Below are 10,807 nucleotides of genomic sequence, written 5' to 3'. Positions count from 1 at the left end.
TCCTGCATGGGAGGGAACAGACCTTTTCTCCCACTTACTCAGGATTTATTGATCGTCGTGTTTTGTCTTGTGCCGTTTAAACATATTAATTTTCTTCCAGCACTTTCCTGGCACTTACATTTGATATTTAATTTTAATTAATTAGCTCAGGGAGCGAGAGAAGCATGTGTACGTATGAAGGGGTGTGTGTCCGCGGACACAAGCCCCGCTCCAACCACTAAACCTCCGTCCATAATTTTCTCCTTTTGTTCTAATTTAATAAAACCAGCAGGGAAGGGAAACAGGTGCTGGGGGCTGACACCTCTGAGCCCACACACATACACACACAATCCCCTTTTGATCATCTAACTCCACTATTAGGGACGGGAGACCTTAAGTTCCCATTTTCTGTGTATAATATCTTCTTTATATTGATCCCGCAATTATTTAAAAGAAAGCGTCATCTCCTCCCACTTCTCCAAATAAGGCTATTTAGATGCTTTCCAGATGAGTGGAGGTGTGCTGAAACAGAGCTGACAGCCAAGTATATCACAGCCAACACCATCCTTCATTCGCTCTCTCCCTCTCTGCCCCCCTCCCCCGGCACACACTTTCACCGTGTCTCTCCTCCAGTGATGAAGATTACAGACTATTATGGGCAAGGGATTAATTTGTAGCCAATTACAATCCAGTGCTAAATATGAATGCATAAATAAGACACAGCCTTGCCTCTGTGTGCATGTGTGCGGGGGGGGGTGGGTGGGTGGCAGCGCCTGGCCAGCCTGGTGAGGATGATGAGAAGGAAGAAGGAGCAGCTGAGTGGAGGCTCTGAGCTGAGCATCACCTTGTGAGTCCCTGCCTCCCCCGGAGCCTCCCGGCCGGCGGGACCCAGCGCAGCCCCGGGGAGCTGAAGGCAGCGGCCCCTGAGCCGGAGCGGGGGCCGGGGAGGAGTTTCCAGCTCAACTTCGCCGGAGGAAGGGGGGGAGGGGGGGGGCGGGGGGGGGGGGAGAAGTTGCAACCGAGAGGGGCTCTGCAAAGAGTCATGAATGTGAGCAGAGACAAGGTCGGTGACATCTCCATCCCGGCAGCGGCAGCCGCGGCGGTGACAGCCCCGGCGGGCGCCGGCGGGGAGCCCTGCGGCTTACTCGGGGCCGGCGGCATGGACAGCCATGGGGAGCCGCGGGTCTCCCCCGGCGGAGAGCTGCCTCTCTACTCCTGCCCGGGAAACAGGGACAGGCAAGGGGACAACCCGAGCAACACCCCCGGACAAGAGGGGGCAGTGGCCGCGCTGCCCCTGGTGCACAGGACCACCTCCTTCTCCGTGCTCGACATCCTGGACCCTAACAAATTCAACAGCAAGAGGAGGCAGTGCGCCGTCTTGTACAAATCGGTGGGGACCGAGTTCACGCTGGGGGCGGAGGATAAGCCCGAGGACTTAGGGACGGAGCTGGCCGAGCAAAAGGCTCTCGCCGAAGATTTCGACGCGTGCAAGAAGTCCGCAGACCTGATCAGTAAGTAGATCTGGGGGCTCGGAGCCTCCCCCCGCACCCCCACCTCCCGGGATGGGGGGCTGCCCCCAGCTCCCCGAGGAAGGGGCTTGCATGCTTTTAGAGATCATCCCCGGCCCCCCCACACCCCCCCACCCCACTGGCAGCCTCGGGAGCCGGGGCGCTGGGGGCTGCCGACTCTCGGGGCAGTGCCAACGCTCCCTGCGCTGCTGCCGCTGGATGTAAAGAGGGGGAAAAGCTGCGTTAGGTTGGGGGGCGGCAGGGAGGAGGGACGGGCACATCACCCCGGGGCTGGCGGCGTGTCCCCGGGGCTCGGCACCGGGCGGGCTCCGCTCCCTGCGCTCGCCCCAGGGGGCTCGGCGGGGGCACCCCGGCAGCGGCAGGATCAGTCCCGGGGGTGCCGGGCCGGCTGGGGCGGGGAGAGACCCCGCCATCCTCTTCCTCCTCCCGGGAAGAGGCAGCCCCGGGTGTCAGTTCTGGCTCGGGCAAACTTGCAAGAGGCTCCTAGAGCTGAGGCTTCAGAGGGCCGGACCTCCGTCCCCGGGGGTGCGAAACCCTCTCCCCGTGCCCCCCCGGAGCCCCACCTCGCCTGGCTCCCCCCAGGCATTTATGACTTTTATGTATCTTCTCCCCAGAACCGCTGTCCCCGTCCCTCCCCCCGCCGCCTCCCCGCAGCCTGCCGCCCCTTGCTCTGGGCGACAGATCCAATTTTCTCTCTCCCCTTGGCTTTTTTAGGACAAATCAGACTAATTGTGACAAAATGCTGGTTATCTCTGGAAAAACAATTAAATTCCTTCGATTACATTTAAGGTAAAATGTGCTTAGCAGCGTAAAGAGGCTGGATAATGGGGGAAATCGCCCCAGAGTGGCATGTAGGACTGCCTGGATCGATATCCTATTATCGAATTGTGCATATCTCTTTCAAGCACCTTGCAAACTCTTCCCTAACATCTAAATTATAGGGTCAAAATTCGGATAATTACTCGATTAAAACCTATTACACTTATTAGGGCTCTCTATTGATCGGGAATTGCATTCGACCCAAGCTCTAGATTGCTTTTTCTTTCTGGGTCCAAATATCCCAACTTTCTCACCTCTAAACACCGCGACTATGGGGATAGCTGAGGGTTTCCGGGAAAAGACGGGGGTTGTGAAAAATATCTATAGCTATTCTGTGTCCTGAAAAGGGAGAGAAGGGGCGGCGAGTAGCGGGGGATAAACTTCTCGGATAGGGAAAAATAATTTCTCTGTCTCTGGGCCGGGAGAGGAGGACTCGGAGCTTTCTAACCCCGCCATAGCGTGACACTTGCAATTAAAATTCGTCAGCGAAAGAGGTCTGGAATCTGCTCCAGCCCGAGCCTTTTACAACAGATGCGTTTTTAATCTCTAAAGCAAAAGCAGGAACGGGGCATTAATAGAATTCAAAAGAGATTTTTAAAAGCAGTGCGTAGCTGGAGTAATTATTCGTCTCAACTCGTCTGACTTTTGTCATACTAAATAGATTTGGGCGATCAGAAAGACTGACGAGGTCAGCCTATCGCTAATCTCACACTTTTATCTCCAGACAAGGAGAGAAATGCGACTCTATCACTTCTCCAAAAATAAATATATTTGGAGGCATCACGAAGTGGTGGCTTCGCCTGCTGACAAGTTTCCCGAACACTTGGCACATTTAGCCCTTCGGTCCCACCGCCTTAATATTATGGCAACAGTCACGAATAGATCTGGGACTGCTCAAAAACCACGAAATATAATTCCTCTATTTCCCCATTGTAATTAGTATTAGCTCAAGCAGCGGTTTAATTTCGGAGAAGCGTTCCGGAAAGTAGCTCTGGCCAGAAAAGTACCAACACCCAGAAAATGCGAAGGCTTTCTGGCAAAAAGAGTGAAAACAGCGCTTGTCACACACCGCTCGTAAAACTCATTTAAGGTTAAATAGAAGGGTTAAAACTCCGTATTAAATTAACATTTAACACTTTTCAGAAACAAAATCGCAAATCCAGCGTCAATCTCCTTCGCCAGTTGTATTCGCGCTGCGTTTTTCTTTTTTTTTTTTTTTTTGTTGTTTGGTTTGTTTGGGGTTTTTTTGTTGTGTTTTTTTGTTGGGCTTTGGGTTTTTTTGTTTCTTTGTTTTGGGTTGGTTTTTTTGTTTGTTTGTTTGGTTTTTTTTTTTTTTTTTAATATATAGTTGAGCTACGCCTGGGCTTTCCTAGAGTTTATTGGAAAAAAATGAACTCTAACATAGCCACTACAGGGTCCCTCATGGGTCTGTGTGAGCGCGATGTGCGCTGGCGTTGCGCTCCGTCCCCAGAGCTGCCCCGCAGGCGGATCTACACAATCGCTGTTGCAAAAAAAATTACGCACTGCAATTTCTAACAGGGTCTACAGGTTGCAGGATGCTTGTCCGCCTGCACTGTGTCGGGTTGGGGAAGATAGAACTCGGTTCACAGGGATGTACGGCGGCGATCACTCACTTTTTCTAGAGCCGATTTGAACAGAGCGCTGGAAAAGTCTGTTAATGAACCCCGAGTTATTAAGGGATGTTTTCCTGGCGAAGAGGTTTACAATGAACTTCTCTGCCCCTTTTTCTCCTAACGAGTCAGCCATACCCGACGTCAGCCGAAATCAGGTCGTTGAACAAAACACACTTTTTAAACCCACCCCCCCCCACCTTATCTACGGGCTTTAGGGTGTCCGGCGTTAGGATATGGGCAAAGTTTGGGGTGCAATAGCGCCTTCAGGCTTTTTGAGGATTAAAACCAAGTAAAGTACGCCCGGGATAAGGGCGACAGATGAGAGATTCACTTTCTATTTGCGTATCTCCGTTAACCAAGTTAAAGGAGCCCTTGATTAGGGGGTTCCCGGAGCTGCACCCCAGTTGCGGGTGCGAGTGGAGGGAAGTTTAGGAGTGCCTGAGAGCTCAGAAGGGTGGTATTTCTGGGCCTCTGCCCCCCCCCCCCCCCCCGACCTGCCCGCTGTGCCTCCCACCATCCCCGTCCCCGAGGCGGAGAGGCTTTGCCCCCCGGCTCCCCCGGAGGAGCCCGAGCCCCGGCCGGGGTCAGGAGGAGCCGGTTCCCTGGAAACTGCGATTTGCTTCCAGGCTTCACCACGCCAGAACCGTCAGCAGAAGTCCAATAGCCTTAAATATCGGATAATTACCCTGTTCTCCTATGGAGACCCGTTAATTGGAGCGTAATATAAACCCAAATAAATTAAATGACCGTTAACTAGTTTGTACATTACACAAAATGAGTTTAATTAAGTTTGTATCTGCTCTGCTAATCAATACATGTATTTACTCCACTTTAATACTTCCATCTCGGGAAGTGACAAGAGGTCAAACCAGGCGGAGAAAGGGTTAAAAATGCCAGAGCAAAAACCAGCAAATCTCCGGTCGGAGCGGAGATTTCCGCCACTAAAATTGTTAAAAGCGATGGGACATCTTTGCCGCCCGCTGCCAAACCAGAGCTGGCTCGGCCCGGGCGGGGAGCGCGGGGGCTTCTCCCGGGCGGCTCCGGGGGACCCCGGGGACCCCCCTTTTGCCTTCCCAGAGGCCTTCCCGGCCCCTGAGCGTTTGCTGGGCGCACTGGCGGAGGTGGGAAGGGGCGGGGGTGTACCCTGCCCTGGCCACGTCCCGCTGCCAGCTCTGGGTGCTGGGAAGGGCAGCGCTGGCAAAGCCTCCCCGGGCTGGACGGCCCGTTCCCGGCCCCAGGGCCGCACCCCCCGGGACTCCCTCGGAGGAGGCTCCGGGCCCCGTCCCGGCCGTTCTGGGCAACTCCTCGCCTTGTCCCCCCCCAGCCATCCCCGGATGAGCGGCTGGGCGCGCAGCCGGGAGCGGGGGGCGGACATACGGACTAGCCGCATCCCCGCCGCGGGCGGAGGGCCCCGGGGGAGCCGGGCAGGGCGGCCCCGCTCCCCGAGCACCCCCGTCTCAACGGCAGCGGGGATGCCGGGCCGGTAAATCCGCCCCACCGGCGGGGCCGGGTTCCCCCCGCCCCGGGGAGGCCGCACGGGAGGGGAGGGGGGCCGGGACCGGGCTGGGGCTGGGTCCGGCGGCGGGGAGTTTGTCCTAATGCGGCTGTCGGTTGTCCGCAGAGGACGGCGAGCTCTACAAGGCCGAGGAGTGCGACCTCGACTACGGCAGCCGGCCGAGCCGCAGCCCCGACAGCGAGCCGCCCGACGACGAGGAGCTGTGCAGCGAGGAGAGCAGCAGCAGCAGCAGCAGCACCGGCAGCAGCAGCTCGGCCGCGCCCGGCGAGCCCGACCCGGGCCACCTCCACGCCGAGGCGGCCGAAGCGGGCGGCGCGTCGCCCCCCGCGCCGCCGCCGCCCCCCCCGCCGCCCCCGCCGCCCCCTCAGCAGCCGCCGGCGGCCCCCGTCGGGGCGCAGCCCAGCCAGCAGCAGGCCAAGCCTAAGAGGAAGCGGACGGGCTCGGACTCCAAGTCGGGGAAGCCCCGGCGGGCGCGGACAGCTTTCACCTACGAGCAGCTGGTGGCGCTGGAGAACAAGTTCAAGTCCACGCGGTACCTGTCGGTCTGCGAGCGCCTCAACCTGGCGCTCTCGCTCAGCCTCACCGAGACGCAGGTGAAGATCTGGTTCCAGAACCGCCGCACCAAGTGGAAGAAGCAGAACCCGGGGGCCGACACCAGCGCGCCCACCGGCGGGGGGGGCGGCGGCGGCGGGGCGGGCGGCGGGCTGGGCGGCGGGGCGCTGGCGGGGGGGCTCAGCCCCCTCAGCCACTCGCCCCCCATGGGCAACCCGCTCTCCATGCACGGGCCCGGCGGCTACGCCGGACACCCGGCCGGCGGGCTGGTCTGCGCCGCGCAGCTGCCCTTCCTCCCCAGCCCCGCCGTCCTCTCGCCCTTCGTCCTGGGCTCGCAGACTTACGGCGCGCCGGCTTTCTACACCCCGCACCTATAAGCCCGACCCCCCTTCCTCTCCCCCCTCCTCCTCCTCACCCCTCGGCCCCTTCCCTCTGCACCCCGCCGCCCCTCAGGGCGCCTGGGGGACAGGTCGCCGCGTGGCCAAAGGTGAAACCTCACCCCCTCAGAGGTGAAACCAACAACCGCGACATCGGGAGGGAAGGGGCGGCCAGGGGGTCCCGCCGACCCCCCCAGGCCCCAGCGCCCGCAATCATTTCTACGACCCTTTTTATACGCGATGTGTCCGGACTGCGCTTCGGAGGGGAGGAGGAAAACCTCCCTCCCCCGTGTACATACAAGTAGATGTAAATCATCGTTACCTGTATTTTTATTTTCACCGTCCCTCGTCGCTATGTGGGTTTGATTATTTTTTTTTTTTTTGGCTTCGTTTTTATTCTGGTCTGGCCACTCGTAAAAGACTTGAAAAAAAAATAATAGATTATGTACCCATTTGACTCTCAGGGTAAAACAGAGAACTATCAGTCCTGTCCCTCGACATTGCTGAGGCAACGACGTGCCGCTCCCTCCCGTGACCTCACGGTGACGACGGTTATTTTTTACATACGTCACTCTTCAACGAAACCCGAACCTGGCCGAAGCCGCTGCGGACACGCGGGGAAGGGGCGGCGGGGGCGGCTGCTGGGGCGCGGGCTTGGTTTTTTACGTTAATCATTTCTGTATATTTCTGGTTGTTACAAAAAAAAAAAAAAAAGTTTTAACTTTATAATTAATGTATAAGGTATGGGAGTAATGAGCAAGAGATGATATAGAAAGCACTTTGTTTGCTAAACACTTTAAATCAATCAATAAACTTTAAGGAAACGGCGGCTTTCCGTGGTGGTGAGTTTTCGGCTGAATTTTTGTAAGACGAGTTTCCTCTGGAAAACGCCTGGCTCATGAGACGTTTGGAGGGATGTCTTGCACCACCCTTTTTCGTTTATTCTGAGAGCGTATTACTTATACGCAAATAAACTTTATTCTTTACACTTTATTCTTGTTCGAGAGCGGGTACCTCTTAGTTCCCTTGTTTGCATTTTCTTGATTGGATTTGCCGATTGCTATCGTGCAGTACTAAGAAAAATTTTTGGTTTTTTTTCCTCGTAGAGAATCCGAGATTTCTCCTGTGTTTCTGCAGACAGGGAGTCTGATATTTTGGGTTTGTGTAAATTTAATAAATCGTCTCTTTCATTCAGATTCCGACACTTTAAAAATTAATCTTTCCATCGCCATTCCGCTGATTACTTTTAAGCTAGTATCAAACTCGGTCTTTTATAATCCCTAGTTTATTATATTTTTCCTTAATTTCAAAGAAAAAGTCTATAACCGCTTTGGCCACCCCGAGCTGGCTACAGCTGTAACACCAGGTTCCAGCCCGATGCCGAAGGGACGATTTTGTGCCATTTCCACTCTCCCTGCGTGATCCCAAAGTTCACGCCGAGGAAGAGCTCTCTCTTTCCATTATTTTTTTTGTGTTTAGCTTGCTTTGTTTGTTTTTTCCCTCTGCCCAGAAATTTGACAAGTGCCTTCCCAGGGGCAATGTTAAGAAACTAGAGTTTTCCGGAGCGATTTTGGGGAGCAAAAAGAGGGGCTGAGCGCTGCGCCCTTCCCCGCGGGGCCGGCTGCGGCACCCGGCCCCCAGCCTCGCTGCCCGACGGCCGGGGCGCCCGAGCTCCCTCCCCTCTCGGCTCCTTCCTCCTGGTCCCCTCCCTGTCCCTTCCTGGTCCCCTCCCGGTCCCCTCCTCGTCGTGTGTCGTCGTCCCCCCCCCCCCCCCCCGGCTCAGATCTGGCAGCCGCAGGTTGCGGGGCGCCGCGGGGAGAGGGACCGCGCTCCGCAGCCGCCTCCCCCCTCCCGCACACCCGCTAGAGAAATAAAGGAAATGTTTCAGCTCTCCCGTGGAAAGAAACCCTGCCACGATCGCTGATATTAGAGGTAAGGGGCGGGTGGTTTCCAGTGCCCGGGTGGGTGCTGGAGCCCAGCAGCCGGCGGGGCGGGGGCGTGCGGGCACCCCAGCTCCGCTCCGGAGCTTCATCTCCCCTCGTTCAGAAGCATGCAAGCGCCAGAATTCTCGGACCATATTCAGTTGCATCTGTGAAAATAAGAACTTTCATGACAAAAGATGTTCTAAAGTAAATTTTCAGGGAAAACATTCTGAGTATTGCTTGGAGTGCAGCTCTGCACAGCTTTTACTGGTGGGAGAAAACCAGCTAAACTGGGAAACAAGTACTCAGGAGACTGTCCCACACTGTAAAACCAACCCGTTACCGACCAGGTTTGAGCTAGTGCTACTAGCAGTCAAATTGTTAGCTCGGATAGGACATGACCCATCTTAATTAAGAGATAATTCAAACCCTGCCTACACACCAGGAGCTCCAAATAATTCCCCCAGGTGAAAAATAATTCAGCTCCAACAGCGAGCTGCTCAGAGCTTCGGAGTAGATGATTTTCCCACTCCAGGTCAGTTAGCATCCTGCCAGTGAAACCTGTTCATGTGAGTATTATTACTCACAGCTGTTGGATGAAGGAGTCAGCCTGAGATTCCTAGTCATTAAACTCGATTTAACAAGGCTTCTCACATTTTATAGCAGTGCTGAAAACAGAGCCGCAGGTATCTTTCTCAGCATAGTTTAGGAAGTCATTGACAAGCCTCGCTCGAATGCCTCATCCAGAGGTCTGATCTCATAGAAATCATGAACAAAACTGCAGAGCCTCGGCTCTGGTGCCCGTCTGCCCCGGTGCCAGAGTGCGCAGCAGTGTGGAGCACGGGATACTGTCCCTGTGCAGAGACCCTTTAGAGTATCAGCACCAAAAAGCCAACTCTGAAATGACGCTCCCTGGACCACGGCTCAGCAGTTGGTTTGTGCTGTTGGATCACACTGCGTGGTCACAGACTTGCCAGGGAGAAGCTTTGATGGTATCAGCACAGGGCAGTGGTTGAGAAATATCCCTGGTCTGAAGGCTCAGCACCCGGTGTGTAAAGGGAAACGCTCTCACCTGCCTGAACGTTGTCACTCGGCCATCCATGTTCCTGCCCGGTGATACTCTGGCTCTCTAAGAGAATGAAACAGGGCTTGTGCAGCAATTTGAGGTTATCGTACTAGATAGTCATCAAAAGCCCCCAAAGCTCCCGTGCTGACCCGCCAGCAAGGCCCAAAAGCTGGTTCCCATATGGTACCTACCCGATGTACCTGCTGCACAGCACGGAACGGCCCGTGCTCCTGCACAGAGCTTTTTGGAGGGATGCAGCTTGTTCTCAGTGAGTCATCGGTGAGAAACAGAGACCCTGGTACAGCGTATGTAGAATCCGCTGACTGAGGGGAAGCTGATTATGACACAAGCAGGAGGTGTTTGCTCTGGTTCATTCTGTGAGTTAATTTTTTAAAATTACTTTATTATTCATTCATAAAATTTACTGTTAGGGGATTCAGAATGCAGAACACATTCAAGAGGACGTTTAGCAAAGCGTTTGCCAGAGGGCAAATTCCCATCTCAGATACACTGAGCAGCACAGTCAGAGTCTGATTCAGTATTTTCAAGTGACATCTTTGGCTTGTACCAAAGAAGATCTGGGGCATCAGCATATTTTCGAACTAATTCCCATAACGTCAATGTTAAATCCAAGGGTGCAAGCCTGTATTAGTGAGAAATGATTCGGGTATTAATTGCATCTTGCCATTGTTCACTATATGATTGAATGAGGCAAAAAGAGAAGGAAACTGCATCTATTTTATTTCAAATATTTCAACTTATACTGAACAAGCTTTAGTTGTTCACGTTCACTGAATAAACAGCAGTAAAATGTCTTGTAATTGAAATAACAGAAAAAAGCGTATAAATACAGACAGATACATTCCAAATGATTGGGAGCTAACTGAAAATATTTTGAAATATTTTGTGTCATTGCTTACACACAACAGTCAATGATGTTATACCAAATCATTGGAAACCAGTGTTCTATACTATCACCCCCCCAAAATTTTCTTAGTGTTACTTCTAGTTGCACAGGGAATGTAGGTTTAGTGAGTTACTTTTTTAGATGAATTCTTAGGGGTTTTTCACATGTATTGCAGACCTTCTGTTTCAGACCGAACTCACAGTCATGTTACGTGCTTCTATTCTTATACTACATAAGCAAAATGTTAAAAATAAAGTTTTGTCTGTATGAACTTAAATCCATTTCCCAAAAATACACCATGATGTCTGATTGTAGTCTGCTATATTAGCAAATAGCCATCAACTCCTGTATTAATTGTATAAAATTTTTCTGCTCAAACACAGATGTATTTAAATACTCAAAGGAATATTATTTTACAATGTCTGGGCAGTTCTGGTCTTCAAGTTCTGTCTCAAAGAGTAAGCAAGCAAATAGGCTTGTTGTAAAGCCTTTCTTAAGAGCAAATA

The 10,807-nt window shown here is 53.5% G+C and overlaps 1 protein-coding gene across 1 annotated transcript; it reads left to right on the top strand.

Moving 5' to 3' along the window:
- The first annotated feature begins 1,138 nt into the window (after window positions 1–1,138).
- On the top strand, window positions 1,139–6,406 carry NKX1-1 (NK1 homeobox 1). The gene is made up of 2 exons (XM_074865021.1): window positions 1,139–1,490; window positions 5,583–6,406. Exons 1-2 carry the CDS (start codon window positions 1,139–1,141, stop codon window positions 6,404–6,406), a joined length of 1,176 nt encoding a protein of 391 aa, XP_074721122.1.
- The last annotated feature ends 4,401 nt before the right edge of the window (window positions 6,407–10,807 follow it).

The sequence above is a fragment of the Strix uralensis genome, chromosome 4, assembly GCF_047716275.1.
Source record: "Strix uralensis isolate ZFMK-TIS-50842 chromosome 4, bStrUra1, whole genome shotgun sequence".
Taxonomy (NCBI): domain Eukaryota; kingdom Metazoa; phylum Chordata; class Aves; order Strigiformes; family Strigidae; genus Strix; species Strix uralensis.
This window is presented reverse-complemented; position numbering and strand designations above follow the sequence as displayed.